We start from the raw sequence: 20893 nt of genomic DNA on the forward strand, positions 1-20893 counted from the left end.
ACCCAGGTTATCACGGAGACGATTGAGCAGGATGGCATAGTTGACAGTGTCAATGGCAGAAGAGAGATCGAGCAAGATGAGGACACAGGGGGTGTTGGAGTCAAGATTGGAGAGCAGGTCTTCACGGATGTTCAGGAGAGCAGTTTCCATGCTTCTGGCAGCTCTGAAGCCCGACTGATGGTCATGAAGACAGCCAACAGATTCAGTGTGCAGATTAAGCTGGGAGATGGCCAGTTTCTCCAGGAGCTTGCCCGGGAAGGGAGTGATGGAGATGAGGTGATAGCCTGGCAGGAGGGGTCAGCAGAGGGTTTCTTAAGAAGGGGGTGCACAAGGGAGTGCTTCACGGGGGATGCGAAGACTCCAGTGGCAAAGGAGTGATTGCAGAAATGAGCAAGGGCAGGAGCCAGGGAGTCAATGTGGTCCTTTATGGTTTTGGAGGAACAGGGGTGAACCTGTTTTGAAGAGGCTTTCATAGATCTGACTTGTCTAGAAACCTCATCAGCGGAGAACAGGGGAAAGGCAGAGCAGGAGGGAGGAGAGAAGGCTGCAGAAAGGCCAGAGGAAGAGCAGGGGGGAGGGGGAGCGAGGGGATAGGAGGAGAGTGAGGACAGGATATCCTGAGTTTTAGAGATTAAGTGAGAAGCCAGTGCCGTGCACAGAGCCTCGGAAGAGACAGGAGAGGTAGAGACTGCGGCAGGATTGGCCAGTTCCTTGCAGATTTTAAAGAGTTCAGCCGAGTTGTTTGATGGCGAAGAGAGGCAAGCTTGGATATGAGCTCTCTTCTTGGTTAGGACAGAAAGCCGGTATTGCCTCTGGAGCAAGCGGCAGGCCAGTTTGTCAGAGGATGTACATGAAGCACGGCATTTCCTCTCGGCCACCCTGCACTTGCGTTTTAGGGTGATGAGGTCAGAGTCGTACGAGGAGTTGCACTTGGCTTTGGGCTTCAGGCAGATTCTCATGACAGGGGCAAGGATATCAAGAGTATCAGATATAGCAGAGTGGAGCGTGGAGAGGGCTGTGTCAGGGTGAGAGTCAGCCAAAGGGGGAAGGGAAGGGGGGTGAGAAGGTGGCGGCGAAAGCCTCAGCTGACACGCGTTTCATGGGTCGGATGACCGAGAAGGTGGGTGGCAGTGATGGAGGTGGCTTGGCCTGAGGGGTAGGGAGGGTGACGTTGGAGGAGAGGAGACAGTGATCACTCCAGGAGAGAGGAGCGGAGAGGGGAACAGAGAGGGGAAGTTCTGAGGAGATCAAAACGTCCAACGTATTCCCTGCAGAGTGAGTCGGGCCAGAAGGGAGAATAGTGAGTGAGAGAGAGAGTCGCAGAGGTCACGAAAGAGTACAGAGGGAGGACAGGAGGTATCCATGTGGATGTTGAAGTCCCCTGTTAGATGTTGAAGTGGATGTTATTTTCCTTAAGCCGAAATGATAAAATGTGAAATAATAAAAAAAGAAAGAATATTTAAACATTTCTCTAGCTATTTAAACATTTAATATAGCACTGTTTCTTCCCAGTGGAGGGGAGACAGGGATTCTACAAAGCTGCTAAAAGTATGAAACAAAAATAAAAACCTTAAAGACACTAGGAGGACTAAGTGGGGAACACAAGAAAAATAGATCATAAATGCCATTTTTTAAAAAAATGTGCACTGTAAAAGAGAAGAGGTTAACAAGGGACAGAAATCGTGGAAGTCACTTCAGTTTTCAGAAAAAAAGATTTGGGGAAAGAGAAGGCGGTGGCAATATTGAGCTACAGGAAAGACCTGGGGAAAAGGAAAAACATGTGATTTCTTTTTGAAAGAGCAGAAGGTTGGGTTTTAGCCGAATGTAGGCAGAGGGTGAGGTTCCATACCAGGGAGCAGTTTTTGAGTAGGCCTGATTGGAATATTTTAAGATTTCACAAATTGTCATGTCCGTTCACACATTTAAAACCACTGGAGACATTCTTTTTTTTGGCCAGAAAGACAAGCCACTCAGGTCTAGTTTTAAGTGGTGTCATATAGACATGAAGACCCAAGAGAACACCATTCCCACAGTTCAACCTTGAAGGCTCTAGGATTTGCAAGAAAGTATGGTATTCTGATGGTGATAAAAATGCTTAACTTCCTTCAGCAATTGGATGTATCCAAAGAATGTAGTGATTTGTGTTGCTTAGAAATTAGGTGACAATTACATCTTGAACTCAAGGGATTTGGATGTGGAGATCACTGTAGGAAAAACAAAGAGAACACCAAGTGGAAAGTCAGTGATGGAAGAGAAAAAAGATGAAGTGTGGGGAATAAACTCAGTCTGACCAAAGGGTGGTGGGTGAAGCACTGCCCGGTGCTACATCTTTTCCAGAACCGAGATTGATGGGGGAGGAGCAAAAAAGGACTAGAGCAGTGCTTGAACAGTTGCCTTGCTACCCATATTTCAAGAAGCATGTTCAAAGAGGATAGCCTGGTGATGGAGCCAGATTAAACAGAAGATCAATACAATTTAGTGAAAATGTATTCAGTATATGTAGGTCACATTTTTGCCTGTTCAATAGAGCTATGTAGAATAGCAGTAGTTCATGAATTGATGAATGCTAGTGCGCTGGATCACATTGCAAGGGGTCTAAAAAGTGCATGATGGCGCTAAGTGTTATTGAATTTGAGGGTGAATAATATGGCATGGAGTTAGAGTGGAATATTCGGGCTCTGGAATATATGGAGGAGAGGGATAAGGGCTTGTTGCCATAGAGAAGTGCCACAAAAGACTGGGAAATATAGGCATTCTGCAATTAAACATGTGTAAATTGGGGTGGCAAGGCAAGGGGTATGTGTTGGCTTGTGAAAGAGAATTGATATGACCTTGGGTATAGACCATAATAGTTCATCAACAGCCATATGCTCCTATGGTGTGTACATATGTGTCACTCATTAGGCTGATGAGTGAGTAAAACCGTTGCATAATTCAGATGTAAAATTAACTGGTTCCATTAGACTGTTCTGGTGAGCTGCATTTTAAATACAGTTGTTTTACTCTACTTCTGAAAAATGAGGAAAATGATTAAACCAAGCTGCCTTCTATAGAGAGCAAGTGAGGTGCAATGATTTTAATCATACCCGGCTTTTGAGAGCCTAACATACGGCAGGTCTTGTGGCATAAAATAGTTATGTCCCTAAAGCAGGGCTTCAAAGAGCTGGTCTCTGCATTTATGGCAAGCAAACACTCTACTCTGGAGCACCTGACAAGCATGCTACTGCTCATGGGCGCTACTCTTACCTTCGACACCTGTCTCTTTCATTTTCTCACTTCTGTTATAAAGGGTTTCCGTGGTCATGCTCCTACTTATCTGCCCTCTATTAATTTCCCTACAATCTCCTTCTCACACTCTGTTCCCAAAACCAGTTCCTGCCTATTATTCCTACCCTTCCTAGTACCCACTCTCGTTTACGTTCTTCTTTAATTCTAGTGCTTAAGCATTGGAACTTCCTCCCACTGTGTTTGCACTCATCACCCTCTCTTGATCTTTTCCGTACTCTTCTTAAATTTCACCCCCTTTTATCTCTCCAACTCATCATCTTCATATTCAGACTTTTTCATTTGTCATTAGGGATTTATTTTGTACTGCCTTCTCATATGTACATTCTTTGGCGAAAGCGCTTTATAAATATGAGTTACTACACGTACAATGCTAACCTAAAACAGAACCCTGCAAACATTGAGCCACTCCTACCTTGCAGTGCGACTAACCATGCTCTGTTCTAGAAACAGCATACACAAATTTAACTCGCCACATTCTCACCCCAACTTCTTTGTTTTACAAAATGTTTCAGCTTCGGCTAAAGCCTCTCAATCAAACCTCACATCACCAAGAACATGCATACAGTGTGGTAGGTACTAAGTTACCACTCCTTTGCGGAATCAAGCCGCTCCTGATTTCAGAATAGATGCCCACGTTTTGGCTTGTTGACTGAACGATGGCACTATCCCCTCCCACATGTCCACCCATTACCTTGGCACCTCCTCCTCACGGATTGAATGTTGTTAGACTACCCCGATCCAAACCATCAGGAGACTGCACTGGCTGCCCCTCTAGGCCTGCTTCCTTTTTTAATCTGCCTCCATGACCTACAAGGCATTGACAACAAAGCACCTTTAACCTGGTCGAAAAAGCTTACTATCTCAGGAAGGCAATATGCACCATCGGAAACTGAAGACCAAGAAGTTCAAAAAAGAGAATTCAAGACCGTTCTCCTCTTGCCCTGCACCAGAACTTTGTAATAAGCTGCCTCCATTAAACCAACCACTTAAGCAAGGAAATCTTTAAAGCGAAGCATCTCGAACATTTGGTCGGACACTGACTGAATTGCTAGAATCTACTTGACAACTCTATTAGCTGTCACTGTTGTACAGACTGTAACCATTCCTCACTAATTTATTCATAATATACCCTGTTGCTGGACAGCTAGGTGTGTACTACAGAAATCCATTACATACTTAGATTTGAGGAGAATCTGTAATAATTACTTAACTAAATCTCACTCATTGTGGACATCTTGCAATTGTGTGATGGCTTCCCCTCTAGAAACTATCCTAAAGAAAGTTTGTGGAATGATTTGGGAAGCTGTTTCCATCAAGGGCCGTGTTTCATTTCCTCAGATAGCTCCTGTACGGTCTTCACTTGGCTCTGTAATATGGCTTATGAAGTTTAGGGTGATATAATCTTATGTAAAGATCCTACCAGGCCGACGTTTGCCGTAGAGGATGTAATTTGTATACTTGTAGTGTTTACTGTAAAACATCATTGAATTCATTGTATGTTAACCTTGCATTCTCCAATGTTATTTTTAACATCCAGGTAAAGTGAAGATTGACATCCAGGCGTATTTAAAGCAATGGCAAGATGAATTGGTGAAAAAAGAAGAAAGCATCAAAGATTTGCCAAGGATGAATCAGGTAAAGCTTGTAATTATGTTTAGTTTGATACTAAGTTACGTTGAATCTCTGTCCATCACATTTAGAATTGTTTCTGTCATCAGGAGACAAACCTTAACGGATGGTGGACTTATTAAACAGCATAGACCTATGTTTGTATGTGCACACATAGCTTTGTCCATTAACTGCAAATGTGGAGTTCCTTCAGTTTGACTGCTGTAGGACTGCAATAAGGATAGATACCTTAACTGTACACAATTAGATACAAAAATCCCAGTTATGTTTAGATGCTCTCCCTCCCTACATTGTCATGAGCAATCTAATAGGTCTGTTTTGCCTGCATTGTGGGGTGTGTTCCAATTATGTGCAGCCTGAAATTCATGTGTCAAATTAAGGCAAATAACACCATCTCAAGTGCTCCTTGTTTGGTTTTCTTTTTAGTACATTCTTGCTGTGGCATGCTACTGGCTAGTCTACTCCTCCCTATTAAGCTTGGCAGGGACAGCACTTTTAAAAAACACACATCCACACTCCCCAGACCTACCTGCGGTCTACATGTAATTCTTCATCCAAAACATTGGCACCACGATGGGGATGGGCTGCACATAGACTAATTTCTTCATGCACCACTTTGAATAAGGGTGTGTTCTGAGCTGCAACGCATGGTTATGCCATGTCAAAGTATGAAAGTATGGTGGCGATGCATCAACTACGTGTTTTCAGTATGGGAAGGAGGTCAAACAACTCTTTAATCATTTACCTCGAAATCCTGCACTTCCGTCGTGCCATTCTGCTAATGTTGCAGAGCAGCATCACCTCATGTGAACTTACTTACTTACTTGAAGCCTTCATTACCAAGCTTGGCTAATTATTCATTGCTGACCTTGTTTGTGAAACCTTCTGGACTAACTGCAACAGTGTTATACAAGAATCTACTTTTCATCCACGGAAAATGACTGTCATTGTCATACTCTCAGCAAATATGTATTAACATAACGTTTTGCTTACCTGAACTCCACACACACGAGATGTTGAACAAACAGAAAATGTAAAATCACATAAGCCAAGACCACAGCGCATTGCTCCAATACGCCACCATCCAGCTCATAGATGATGCTGTCCAAATCATGCATAAAGCGATCTCCTGCCTCTTGGTCCTCCTTGACCACTCTGCAGTGTTTTGAAACAGTCCACCACTTCAGACTGACCAGCCTGCGTGCAAATAGAATGGGGTACACAGGCACAGGGCACACCTGTTGGGCAGATACCACGCAATCCAGATCTGTAACTTTGGATTTGAACATCACACGGTCACCTGCAAAGTCAGTGCTCTCCCCAGTGATCTTCAGACTGGTAGGGTAGTTCCACAGCAAGCAGACATAGAATAACCCGCTAGGGATAAAAGGCTAGGTGCATCCTTCTGTGAGAAGAATAAGAGCTTTATTTTGTATACAAAAATGAAACCGCGACAGGGTATTATTATACGTCCCCTGCCGCAGAACTCTCTCTCATCATCAAAGTGAAGTTGATCTTATAAAATCACAAATCTTCATTCATGATGCATTCGATATACAGTATTCACTCCCCACACTTATTGGCTACCACCTATTTACATGCTAATAGTCACATATGGCCCCTTCTCCAATTGGTTGTGTCATCATCTTCTCCATATTCTCCACATTTGGGTAACAACCTCTTTACCTGGTGTTAGGGAGAATTCTCTCTTTAGGCTGAATTATCTAAACTAGTGAGTCCCCCAGCAGCTTTGATGGATTTCTGGAGTTTGTTTTTTTCTCCTGCCAAGAGTGACTCTTTTTCTCCCACTCTTGGACATGATTTATGGTGTTCCTTTGACTGTTTGTGTTTTATGGGCTATGGGGTCCTTTACTCCATAGGGTCTCATGTGTTTTTACTATGTGTGTTACACAGCAGCCTCCGTGCAGTGACACAGGGGTGTCATAGTGACACCCCACCATAGACTCCATACCCTGGGACTGACTACGGTCTCCCAGGGCATGTAAAGTCACCATTGGCTTTACTAGTCCCAAATTATTAACATAAACCGGTACAAACCATCATATTGTGGAGGTACTGGTCGTGGCAATTCGATTTCCCCGGGGTCTGTTAGTCGAGGGGGCACGTCTCCGTCCCCCCTGATCGAGTTTTGGCTGGTGGCAGTGGATACTACTTTTTATATTCGACCGCTAATATATCCCTATGGGATTTTCCCATTGTTCAAGGCTACCAACTTTAATTATTTAATTCTCATAGCCTCGAACATACCGCTGGTTTATTTATTTAATATTAATTCGCCGGTTGGTATTTTTGCCAAGACTCGATTCTAAAATGGCGTTTGTGTTCTCTTCTGTGACTCCAACCCAAGTCGAGCCCTTTGTTCCACTTTTTGGCGGGCTTCTCCACAGAAGCCTCCAAAAGTGGTGCCACTCTGTCTGGGTACCACAGAGGGTGTGGGAGGGGGTTTAGTCACCCTGGACTGAGTTACCTTGGTAACTCAAGTCGCACTCTTATGTAATTGGCACAAGTGGCGAGCTGGCCCGGCTCACCTCTTAGCATGTTTGATTGACAGCTAGGCTGAGTGAATGGGGGTGTGCTGCATAAAAGCAGGGCTTTGGGGACCGGAACTTCAGAAGTCGCCACAGGACCTGAGAATCCGACGAGGGAGAAGCTGAGCCGACCTACCACGACGACACCACCGGTGGAGCCCTGCGGAACCGACTCACCACTTCCCGATGACAGAGAAGATCTCCCGGCTGGAGAGGCTTCTTCCCCTGACTGGTGGGCACAACCAGTTTACCTTCTTTTCCTCGCATCCCAGGACCGCTTGTGGTCGAATTGCCCATGCCAAGCACCCCGGCAACCGGTTAGCCACTTACCACTGGACCGCGAAAAAAAGGACTGCTCCTTTTACCTGAGAACTCCGCAGCTGGTTTCTTCCCTGGCAGTGCAACTGACTCCTGTATTCCTCCCCGACGAGATCCTCTCTTCCCCGGACAAAGCACCGACTTGCATCCGCTGCCAGGAACAACTGCCCCCGCTGGAGTATTCTCACCACTTTAAGGTACCGTGTCCGCCAGGCCTCCCTTTCTAAAGATTGCTACAAGGTAATAATAATCCCTTAACCTTCTGGACTGGGTTGGCCGCCTTGACCATCTAACTGGTCCCTTTCTTTGGTCCAACTCTTTTTGAACCTTTTCAAGACTTTTGTGCACTGCAACCGTGTGACCTTGGACACATTTTGTTCTGATCCTCTTAAAGTGGATCCGGCCTTCTGAACTCTAACTTCACGGTTTTACTTGCCTTCCTCTCTTGTTGTGTTCTTGTAAAAGTTTTGGGATCTGTTTCAATTTATACTCTGCTTTTCTTTCCCTTTTAAAACGAATTATTAGAGTGCTATCTGCGTTAATCGCTCACAGCTGTCTGAAAATAAGTGGGGCTTTACTTAAGACTTGTCTAATATTCTTCTAAGGGAGTGTATATCTTTTAGTGACCGTGTTTTTGAACTGCTTAACCATAGTGCCTGTGTGTTCTACTAGATGTGGTTTTAAATAAATAATTATATCTCTTTTACACCAAGCTCTGGTCAGTGTTTACTTGTTCTACTATGTTCTTCTGACCTATTGTGAATATTCTGTATACTGCCTAACTCTTCTTGAGGGAAGTCTGACTGCTCAGCCACAAGCTACCAAGTGAATCTGTGTGGTACAGACTGCTACCAAGTGGGTTTACTGCCAAACACCTGTAGTCTTAAATCTTTTGCAGTGGTCCCAGAGGGAAGTGCACAGGTTTCTGCCTAACACCTGGAAGTGCTGCAAAGTGACTGGCTAAACTTAAAAAGACACCACCCTGTCTTTGCTCCTAGCCTCGTCAACATGAACTCAGCAGATAACTTCGAAGTCAGCCTGGTCCTTGCAAACAAAGCAACTCTTTTCTCATCCCAGACATATAGGCACCCCCACCATGCCTCCCTATTGCAATCTTATAACTTTGGCATCACCCTTTGCTCTCCCTGGTACAAATCACTGACTCTTTGTTCTCAGCTCCCTTTTGTATCAGTTACCCCGGTGGGGGGGGGGTGGACCTAGCGTCCAACTAATCTATGCAATTCATGAAGGATTTAAGAGCGTTACTCCTGTACATCTGGTAGTTCAAATGGAATGACCATTATTCTGGGGGGCGCTAGTGCCCTAAATCTCAGTTCCTGTTTTGGCAACTCAAGACCTCTGCCCCGGCTCCCATGAGAATGGCCTTTGTACTTGGCCTCAACCCTTCTCCCATTTGGCTGCTTGCATTCCAACCTAATTGTTTAGAGGTCTGGCTAGATACATTTATATGCGAGTGTACGTGCATATTCCCTACCATGCCAGGAAATTAGAATGTGTTACTCAAGCAGGAAATGGGGCTTGTGGTTGTGCGTCTCCAACACATCCTGTGTGTATTCAGGCCTACTCTTAAATGCAGTGTTAATTCATGTTCTAAGCATCGCACACATGAAATGTATTCTACCTAACACTATTTCAAAGCAATGGTTAGTTTTCCACGGCATAACCTCCCAAAATAAATGTCTGCTGCCATTTGTTCCTGCCCATAAGATTCTCCCCCCCCCCTTACACCACCCTCTACACATTCTCCATTTGTTGATATATTTTCCACAAACTAAAACGTTTGGGAGGGGCAGTGATCTCGACATGCATCCCAACAAACTCTACATGAAACCATTTTGTCACTTCTCAACAATCCTAATTTCACTAATACGCTGAGGTTACTGTGACAGAATGTCATCTGGGGAGGGCGAGATAGGCTGGGCCTTTTTGATTTTAGTAAATAAAATGACTAAAATGATTCAGGAAATGTATTTAGCTTGACAGCAGCAGAGAGCTTTACAACGGGAGGGTGCCACCATTGGGGTTGGCATTTCATACAATAGCACTGAACTGTTGGTGGAGGCAGCAGAGATTTTTATTTGTCCAGCAGGTAGTTTTGAAAGAACTAAGTTTTTAGTGTAATTTTTCTCTCTTCCGGAAATAAGTTTCATTTCGTCCGGGCTTTGCAGGACAAAGACTGCTTGTGATTCCTCTCTTCATTGGCTAGCTCAGATTTCAACCTTTAAATAGTTTTGCTTAAGGAGATGCATGAGCCTCCAAAGGTGTTCAGTTTATCTGTCAAGTATGTTGGTGTTCCATTTGAGACGGCTTTGTGTATGATGCATGCAGTTTTAAATTGGACTGTTGCAGGGAGGGGGAGTCAGTGAATCTTGTGCAGTGTCGAAGTGACAGTTGAATTTGCAGGCGCCTGTAATGAGGCAGGCTGCAGCATGATGGGCTGCTTTGAAGGGGACCGGGTGTGCAGCTCAAAGCCCAGTAAGGCGAGCATTTCTCTTGTCGGTGTCTGAGATTGTGAAGGCTTGGGCAACCATGAAGAAGTCACGCAAGGAGATTAAAGGGTTTGATTTTGTCCAGTGTGCAGACGTGTCTCCGTGTGGTTTATACCTTTTTAGCAATGTGTTTTTGAGAGAAATGTTATTGTCCGCAATGAAGCCCAGGAATGTGGCTGAGTTTGACAGCTGCGCCATGAATCCTTCCTGGCGCATGACATTCATCCATTGTTGCACAAGTTTTTCTGGATGGAGTTGACTGGTGAGGATGCATTAGGTTTTGGTGATGATCAGTTAGAAGTAGGTGTTTGACATCCATGTTTGGATGGTAGCCATGCATTCAACGAGATGAGCCATGCTGTTGTAGCCACTGACCGGAAGGTAAAGCAGAATGCCATCAGCATACAGGTGGATATAATGGGATCATACAGGAGGATTCCTAAGGGTTCCATGTATAGACTGAAAACCATTGTGGAGAGGATGGAACCATTGGTGACCCCAATCATGACTAGGAGTCAGTTGGATCTGAGGGAGCCTATTAACACTGCCTAATCTTTTTAGGACTGTTAATGAGAAGCCCATACTGTATTCAAGCAGAGATGGGAGTGGTAGCTTGTCGACTGTGTTGAAGTCGGCAAAGAGTTCTTAGGAGGCATAAGTCCCCTGTGTCAGTGGTTTGCAGCACATTGTGCACCACTTGGATGGTTGCAGTCCCTGTGCTGTATTTGGGGCAGAAGCCAGACTGGTAATCGCAGAGAAGGCAATTTTTGGCGATTTTTTTCAATGTAGTTGGCTCGCAACTATTTTCTCAATAATACTCCAGGTGAATGCAAGGCTCGTGATGGGTATGTAGTTAGCTTGGTCCTTTGGAGGGATAGCGGGGCTCCGTCTGTTTTTGAGGCATAGATGATCTTATCAGTTTGGTTCATGAAGATGGTATTGATTTCATTGCTTTTTTGTTTTGAAGCCAGCACCTTGGGGACAGGTGTGAATTTGGTGCAGTGCGTGACTACTTTGAATGAGGCTTTGAAATACACCTGTTAAGGCTACCTCAATGCTGCAAGTATTGCAGGTATTTGCCGCTCCTTTCCAAGGGGGAGACCCCCCTGTGAGGGTAGGGAGGTGAGCCTGCTCCGCAAAACCCTCCCTAGAGGTTGAAGGCAAGTGGGACCTCACTGAAAGAGACTTCCCCTTTGGGGACAAGGACTCCCATTCCTGTGAGAAACTCCCTACACAAATTTAATTGCATACATGGAAATACCTAATAATCCTAAGAATTTGGCATCCTTATCTTGGGCTGAAGGCAATGCAAGAATAAACCCAACGGCACGAGAAAAGGAAGATGTCTCTTTAATGCAAGACGCATATGTAACTGTGTCAAGGAGGAAGAGGAGAGAAGAACCCGATTCATGCATGAACCCTGACATTACGCCGGCACCAGGTGGAGCACAAGCTAGTCACGGAACCTGCAACTTGTGGAGAGAGAGAGAGAGAGAGAGAGAGAGAGAGAGAGAGAGAGAGAGAGAGAGAGCGCGTGAGTATGAGGTGCCGGAGAACAGAGTGTGCTGATGCAGGACGAGCTTTGGGTCTACCGAAGCAAGGAACCCTTTGGTGGCGTGACCACAGGTTTGATTTGGTAAGCAGGATGCCCCAAGAACAATGCTGATACCGCCCGTGAAGGAAGCAATGCTCGCTTCCAACCAGCCGCATCAGGGCGAAGCTGGAGTCCGACACGGTCCCGATAACGTGAAGGCGAGAAGCTGACCAAGCGAGAGAACAGTCCCGACCAGAGTTGAGCCCAAACACCGCCCCTACCAAGTAAGAGGTACCTTGAGTAACGGTAGAAGTGGAAATCCTGCAGGATATCGCTATCACTCAGAGAAAACGTGTTCCAGTAACACGAAGGAGAAAGAAGGGCTAAGGTTATGTGATGGGAGTTGGAGACAAATAACCAGTTACCAAGAGAGGGAAGAGACTTGATATATGAAGCTGTCACCTCGTCCCAGTACAAAGGAAGAGGTATGAAATAAAGAAAAAATTCAAGTAAGAAGTGAAAAGGCTAGAAGAGAAGGGCTGGGTTCACACAAGTTATATGACCAGTAAGCAACAAGATTCTCAACCCAGAGGTGAAAAACCTAGAACAGAGGCGCTTAATACAACTGGAATATAATCTGTCAGATTGCAGACATTATAAAACAAAGAATTGATGATAATCAAAGTTTAAAAAAGGGCAGAGGAAACCCCAGATCAAGTACTCCCAGAGGGAAGGCCTGGGAAGAAACTGCAAATAATAATCTGAGTCTTAACAAAGGTCATCTTGAAGGACATTCTGTAAAGGAGACCACAGAAAGCACCAGTAAGAAAAGTGTTCTTGAGTAGCTACAAGCGTTATTCGCAGAGACTATCTGTTCTACCGAGGGGTGTATAATTCAAAGCAATATTGAATGAACTGGAGGAGAGACCAAGCAAAGGCAAATCATTCCCATGGACTATTTAAGTTGGTTAACATTATATAGTGGCAGGGCCAGATGGGATAGTTTCGATAGAGGACCTATTTTCTTTTGGACTTTGACTGTAGACGAGCACCTTTAGTTACTTTAGATGGGTAGAGTACTATGTTTAGTGATGGGGCAAGTTAAGCTTTCTACTTATAATTTTCATTAAAAGAAATGGAAACATGTCTTCTGAGTGTCCGACTCCTCCTTCTGACCTGCCACAATTTGTAGTAAGCCAACTTGGTGATCATGTGTCTGCCTCAGGTGCACAGGTATTTGATGGATGAGAGATCCTCTGTACTGCGATTCTTATGACACCATGTTTCACCGGATCCAATTGTTTGTTGTAACTAGTGATTGAATGTATCCAGAAGGACTGAGGCTTCCTCTGTGGTGTGGAACATTGAAAAGGTTGCCACCAGTGTGTATAGGTTGAATTCTATGAAGGAGCAGTTGGTCGCATAGCATTTGGCCTAACCCTTGTAATACTGTTTCTCAAATGGAAGTCTGCCAGTCAAACCCTCCCTTTTCATAAAGCTCCATGCCAAAAGCATAGTGCATTTACGTTCCCTTGCTGTACTAATCTCCTGACATCTACCGCCACTGCTCTGCAGTGAGAGTAGGGCAGGTTCAAAGGTTGCATGTGCATTCCTGAAAGCTACTGGCGCACACAGTCCCAACAGGTAAATATATATATATTTGTTTTTATGCACCCTGATTCGAAAAATAATGGTGCACCTTAATCAGCCTGGTTGCACGTTAATCTTTAAATATAAGCTATGCCTCGCTGTGGATTAGTGGCTATTAATGGCATACAGTTATACAGGTACAACAATTTAATATAGTAGCGCCAGCTTGGTGACAGTGCCCACCTAGTGCAGGAATGTGTAATAGCTACTCAGGATAAAGCCATATTAGACAATGTCCAGGAAGCAGGATTTGTTTATGTCCCTCGGGAAGGACAACACCTTCCTCCCAGGAAACATGAAGCCTCGCCAGGAGATCCTCTTGGAACACAGTGCTTCAAAAAGCAGCCCTCGAATAGCAAAGCCACTGTCATGATAGGTTCCAAAGTCCTCCGCTAGCGAGGTAAAGGCAGAAGGCAACCAAGGCCGGGGCAAGCTTTGTTCCCTAATCATCCTCTGGGAACACTGGGAGTGACAATGCTGTGTACAAAGGGGTCACTGCTCCCTGTAAACTGGAACAAGGATCCTGCTCAATGGATGTCGGAGACTTCCTGTAGGTGCCAGACAACTTCCTGGACTGGAAGTGCAGAACTAAGGACTTATCTTGTTCCACTGGATTGGGCCTCCCAGCAACCCAGAAGTCCAGAAACAGCTGGAACCCAGATTAATTGCCTTATTACACCTTTGGGCCTGTTTGACTCTGATGCACTTTGAGCCACTACAGGGCCCACAGTGCAGCTTTTGGCAGTCCTTGAATCTTCAAACCGATTATCTGCCTTTCCAGTTATCCAGATGCTGGCTTGACTCATTGCAGCGGACTGCAGTGAAACAACCCGATCACCGACTAAACTCCATACCAGCAATTTAGCCGGGCACTGACTCGACCTGCTAGAAGCAGATGACCTGCCCATCTCACACGCTGACTAGACCCAGCAGAAGAAGAAATTTGCTGCTGATTCCACACACTGCCTCAAATCTTTGAAACCTATAGACTCTGCATTTCGATTTCCGACTTGACCCAAGAGGAGACCACACATCAAATCAACTTTACTCATCAGCGAGACCACACAACTCTAGCGTCTTAGACATCATATTGATCGCAGTAAAAATGCCTAGAAGCCCAGCTTCATGCTGTTGCACACCTTATGGTATTTTAAAGAAGCCCTTTTATTTGTATTATTATTATTTTTATTATTGTATTTATTTTGTGCAGACATAGCTTCGGGAAACAACAGTTCCCTTTACAAATCATAGGGCCAAGGACATGGTGAGGGAATCATAGATGCATGCGAGTGGGGAGCTAACAACTGGAGAGGTGGAGGGTTAGACATTTGTCAGCAAGGGATCTACAAACAAGAAGTGGAGGAAAATGGCTTGAGGATGTCAGTAGGTCACCCAGCCTCAGGTTATGTGCGGAGTGGAGGGTGGGTGGTCCTAGGTGTTAGAGAGGTGCCATTCCTTGAAGAGGATAGGGTCTTTAGCTCTTTCTTAAAATGTAGAATTGGGGGGCAAGTCTAGTGTTGGCAGGGAGGAGGTTACAAAGTCTTTGGGCATAGACTGAAAAGGCCTTTCTTCTGGTCCTTTCCATCCTGCACCAGCAGAGTTAAAGTTTGCACATGTTCTTACTTATGGTGGATTGTAGGCTTGTGGAGATGCTGAGTTTCTCAATGAGGTAGTTTGGGGAGTTCAGGGAAACAGCCTTGTGGATGATGCAGTAACATTTGAAGATGATACATGATTGGTGCGGTAGCCTGTGCAGTTCAATAAGGTTCAGGTAGATGTTGGAATTTTCAGAGTTCTTTGAGTTGTGCTACAGCAAGCAGAAGGCCTTCCAAAAGGGCCTGTTCACCTTCCAGGTTGGAGAGGACCACATATTCTCAACAGCATATCGGAAGTTGTTTTCTGGGATGTAGGGCTTGATTTTCCACAGAAGAGACAGTACCAACCCATTTCTGACTTCCTTGCTATGCGCTGTTTGAAGGTGAGGTGTGTGTTGATGCCGAATCCAAGAGACCTGGCACAGGTGATCAGCTGGGGGGTGTAGAAGGCCAGGTCAGGATGTCGTTTAGTGAATATCTAAGACTAAGTCAATGTGAGGCAGGCCTGGGGCCTGTGGTTGTCTTTGATGGAGGATATCGTGAGGTAGAGCTGAGTGTCATCTGCATATTGCTGGATGTTGATGTTGTATAAAGTCAGGAGTGTTCAGGGAGGCTCCATGTAAAGATCACTGAGGAGAGGATGGACCCTTGCAGGACTCCACAGGTAGAGTTGTTGATGTAGAGTAATTAATTTGTACGAACTGTTGGCGGTTAGTAAAGTATGATTTGAACCAGCTGAGGATGATCTTGCTGATCCCCATGCAGCGATGTAGAATCTCATTGAGTGTATAGTGATCTACTGTGTCAAATACTGCCGTGAGAAGTCGAGGAGAACCAAGAGGCAAGGATGGATATTATCAGGGATTTTAAGGGCATCATCGATGACCTTGATGGTAGCTGTTTCTGTGATGCATCTGGATCTGAGGTCAGATTGGTAGGACTGAGGAAGTTTTTGGCTTTAATGTGTTGTAGGAGTTTCATGGCTGCTGCTTTCTCAACGATTTTACCTAGGAAGGGAAGATGGGTGATGTGGCAGTAGTTGCTGAGGTCATCTGGACGCAGTGTTAATTTCTTGAGAAGTGGGGGAATTTGCCCAGTCTTGAAGATCGAGTGGAAGGTGCCTTGAGCTAGGGAGCTGTTGATCATCATTAGGTAAGGGAGGAGTGCTTCATTAGAAAGGGTCTTGAGTACTGATTGTGACAAATCAATGGTATTCGCCCCTTCTTCCCAATGTGGAGCCTCACCTCCTTTGAGGCTAAGAAGGTGAGCCCACTCCACCATATCCTTCCTAGGGTTATGGGCAAGTGGCACCTCAGGAAGTACCTCCCACTTACGGGGTAAGGACTCCCGTTCCTTTGAGGAACTCCTTAGATCACCCAATATATCCATGTATATGCTGAGAAGAATTGTAACATCTTTATATTTGGGTGCAGGCAATGCTGAAGTGAATCTATCAGAAAGAAGAAAAGACAGACTCTTTAAGGCGAGTCGGAGGAGGAAGAGAGTATGGTACGCAGGAGAAGCCCCCAGATGTGATCGCGCCTTGGAGGGGCGGAGTAGAGCCAAGTCACGGATCCCGCGACTTTTAAATTGGCGTGGAACGCCACAGTGAGATGCTGGGAGGCCGGAGAGTATGGCAACTGGGAAACCACTGCCTGAACAGAAAAAAGTACCCAGGAGCTGGCAGTTGCGTGACAAGATCGCCACATGGTGGGCGAGAGGTCTGCTGAACAATGCCGAGACCATCACAGCTGGTAGCACGAGAAGCTCCCTGTTGCCGCGACCATAGACTACTGCTGTCCGAGGGGAAGCCGATAACGGGACTATGCCGAAAAGCCTGAACGTGAGACGAGAAGAGTACCTGAGTGCATGCCGAGACCTGCAATGTTCCCCTGTGCAGATGAAAGTACAGGGGAGAACGGCAAAAGTGGGAGGCCACCGGGTCAAGAGTACATGAAGAGTGCAACTCGTCCCAGTCATAAAGAGAAAATACGAGAAATACAGTTGTCTGATTGCCAATATGAAAAGCTCATAAAGCATGTGACAAATAACAAAGAAAATGAAAAGAATAAAGAGGGGCTGGAGTGAATTGCCCTGGGGTGAAGGGAAACGATCTTGTGTGCAAAGAGACAGACTGGTTAAAGAAAAGCCCCAGCATGGCTTTTAAAGAATATGCGAGAAGACTGTCAAGAGAACAAGAGCTTAGAAGAAAGAGTATAAAAGAAAGAACCCAGGAGTGGGGGAATCTAAAGGGATCCAGTCCCATATAAAGTAGCTAACGATAAATTGAGAGACTGTGAAAGAGTCCTAAAATGAAGACAAGAGTGTGAGAGACTATCCCAAAACAGGCTGTAAGTATCAGAACTTAAAGAGAGCACCAAGCCCAGAAGTGTTTTACAAGAGTGACAAGAGCTCATGGAGTAGATATCCAGAACTTACCAAAGAAGATTGTAGCAAGAAACTCGGAGAGAGACATTTCCATACAAAGACTGCTGTGAACCATAAAAAGACCAGAGGAAGAAAGACCTTCTCTTGACTGAGTTTTAAGTTGATTGACTAGTGGTAGTGTCAGGTAGAGTTGGGTTTGGAACGAGGATATTTTTACTTTGAAACTTCCTGAAAACAGACAAGCACCTTTCTTTCTTTTGATAGTGATCCCTTTAGCAATAGGGAAAGTTAAGCCTTTTTTATATAATTTCAATAAACAGCAATTCATAATGTCCTGAATGAGTCCGATGACTCCTTCCGAACTGCACTATATAGCAGGGACGATGTTGTCCTCGAACTATGTGGTATTGAGGGGTGATAGGGTGGCAGTAAGGACTTCGACAGTGAGTGTCTTGAAAGTTGTTCTTGTACGTTAGTTGTGGTTTTGATAGATGGGATGTGTAGTGTGCGTTCTGTGTTCGTGGGACATGCTTGTCTTGTTGATAAAAAGTTGATGGCAGTGTATTGTTTGATGGAGCGCAGTACATGTGGGTCGTGCAGAGGGTTGATGCAGTGCTGGATGTCTTTGGAGATGGATCTGCTTTCATTGTTGGCTTTGTCTATGTTATTTTATGTTAGAAGGTGACCTGTGCAATGGTGATGAGTTGGATGCACTGCAGGGTTTTCACCAAGTCTTTTCTTGTTCTATGATGGTTTGTTTGTTGAAGAGGAATCCTTGAGTATACCAGTGTGCTGTAGGTTTTGTCTTGATAGTGAGTTTTTCAACTGGGGCATGGTGGTTCATGTTGGTTGTGAGGGTGGTGTTGGGGCATGGTGGTTCATGTTGGTTGTGAGGGTGGTGTTGAGTTCTTGTAGAATTGAGTCACAGTCCTAGTTCGTCTACAGTCGATTGATCCATCTGAGGTGGAGGTTGGAGAGGTCTTCTGTGAGAGTCTCTGCTGGGGAGTTCTTGAATGATCTGAAGGCTTGTTTGCTGGGTTTCAGATAGGTGTGATTGTCAGGGGTGGCGTGACTAATCTCAAAGGTGATTTCCAGATTGTCTGACCAGTTTCCTGAAATTGGAGAGCTGTATTGGAGGGCATTCTGCCTACTAGGTCTTTCTCCTAGTGTGAATTCCGTATGATTGCTTTGCGCTCGGGCTCACTATGTTACTTCTCTGGAGCGGTTTGCATATCAGCGTTTTTTTTCTCCAGGCTGCTGCGTGAGACGTCCTGCCCCTTGTCCTTTCATCTGGGTGTCCCTCTGGACACTCTGACTGGTTTATTGCTGTTGTCAAGGTGAAAGGCCCTGTATTACAAAGAGAAGGAAACTGGGTAGAATAGTTCTGTTCAGGCATGAGGTGATGGACAGCACACAGGGAAGGGACATGAACTTGGCACCTCTCAAACACCTACATGCCACCTGTGGGGAAGGACTAGCTTTGGCATGAACACTTGCAAGTCTCCACACCAGGCTGGGAGAGGGCCCTACTCACACCTGACAGGGAAAGAGCTCAGTCCCTGGCATACGCTGTAGAGAGCATGCGATTGATGGGGCATCCTTAAGCAAGCAGTCCAATTTAAAGCCATGAGTGTTTGTTCTCTTCATCTCCTTGAAGTTTGTCTTTTCTCTTCCTTCGCTTCACTCTCTCATCCACTCCTCCTTTGCCCCTCTACATCCCCTTGTCCTGTCCCAACTTTGCTTCAACTCTTTCCTTTACCTTCCCTGTCCTCTGCCTGCTCTTCCTGCTCCCATCTTTTCTAATGCCTAACAGCAATGAATGTTGTACTTTGTGTGATATAAACATTTTTAAAAATACATTATTAAACATAGACCACTTTCCCTGTTCCTTCCTGATAAGTCTAAGGAACTTAAACATTGAGATGTGTCTTTATCACAGCATTTACACCAACATAATCGTCATGAAAGCACTGCTCCGAGCTGCTTGCATATATTCTTGCAATACTGTGCCGTTACGCCGGATCGAAAATGCCTTTATTATCTCTAGGTGCATTGTAGCTACATGTCCTTTGATGCTGTCATCTTTACTGGTATCTGCAAATCTTTAAATGTTACAGTGAGCCCACACAATTTATATGATGGTTAAGCCAATCTGCTAACCTCTGACTCGGATAGAATTGAGCAGAAAACTGCTGCAGTATCTGCGGCTTAGTTGCCAATCTGCTTAAAAGTGGGACCCTTCTAACTAAGCCCTGAGGCAGGTCAATGAAGCATCTTCAGTGTCCACAAATACCCTCTTTGAGTGACTGTACCGAGAATATGTGGCTGTTAACATGAAAGCCCCCATCTGTTTGCAGTAGGCCCTTCAGATGGATCAAGCACTGTGCAGTAGACAGTGTGACTAATCGAGGGAATTCATCCCTTCTCCCCAAGGGGGAGCCCCCATCCCCTTTGAGGCTAGGGAGGTCTGCCCGCACTGCACCACCCTCCCTAGGGGTACAGGCAAGCGGTACCTCACCAGGAGAGAGACAACCTGGTGTCATGATCTCTGCTTCCAAAAGGTCAGGGTTTTCCCAACTCCCTTGGAAGCAGACCCATAACCCAGGTTCCGAGTACCAACCAGTCCCAATTGGGACCTTTTGGACCCAGTCCTGGCGCCAGTGGCACCAGGCTCATAAATATGCCCAGTCCCAGCACTGGAAGCGCCGGGCTCATAATGCTTGGGTGGACTTACCTGCAGCAGACCATGCTGCTTACTTGCCTGCCAGTTGAGCCTCTGATCCTCTTCTGTTTGGAACTACTTTTCCTGTTGGGTGGGGCAGGAGCCACTCCCTAGATTCAGAACACTGGAACTCTTCTGGAAAGCAGGAACTCTTTTCTTACCTAGGCGTGGCTGTGGAAGGAGACACCTAAGCACTACAGGAGGCTATTTAAACCACACCCGATGGATGAATCTTGCTTTGCTTTATTCTGCATCCTCTGCAGCAGAACGCTCATCGTGTCTTCTGCATCTGATCCTGGGCCTAAGGAAAAAGGCTTACCATCCTGAATCCAGTCTTCAGCAACACCTATAAAGACAAGAAAGAACAGGTTAGCATTACGGTCTTCAGTGACAGCTCTTCACTTACCTGGTCCATCGGCTGTCACCAACGCCTCGCGCTGCATTCCGGCATCTGAAAGACAAAGGCTTACCTACTCTTCGTGCGCTCCGGAGGTCTTCACACTGCATTCCGGCATCTGAAAGACAAAAGCTTACCAACTCTTCGCACGCTCCGGAGGCCTTCGGCGCTGCATCCCGCATCTGAAAGACAAAACAAGGTGCGTTTAAAGACATTGGGGAACTTTAATACTCACGTGCCATTACTCCTTTCCACATCTAACCCAGTGGGTATTCCTGCACCCTGCAGCCGCTCCGAACTTGTACCTGCAAAA

At 45.5% G+C, this 20893-nt stretch overlaps 1 protein-coding gene across 2 annotated transcripts in view; it reads left to right on the forward strand.

Moving 5' to 3' along the window:
• The window catches only part of TBC1D8B (TBC1 domain family member 8B), a 1314750-nt gene that overhangs the window by 1271947 nt on the left and 21910 nt on the right, over positions 1–20893 (forward strand). For both annotated transcript variants that reach the window (XM_069612733.1, XM_069612732.1), the window contains one exon: positions 4826–4923. In XM_069612733.1, the coding sequence (XP_069468834.1) occupies positions 4826–4923 (98 nt within the window). The remainder of the gene's footprint in view (positions 1–4825; positions 4924–20893) is intronic.

This window comes from Ambystoma mexicanum, chromosome 5p, assembly GCF_040938575.1.
Source record: "Ambystoma mexicanum isolate Mex_15411 chromosome 5p, UKY_AmexF1_1, whole genome shotgun sequence".
Classification (NCBI taxonomy): Eukaryota; Metazoa; Chordata; class Amphibia; order Caudata; family Ambystomatidae; genus Ambystoma; species Ambystoma mexicanum.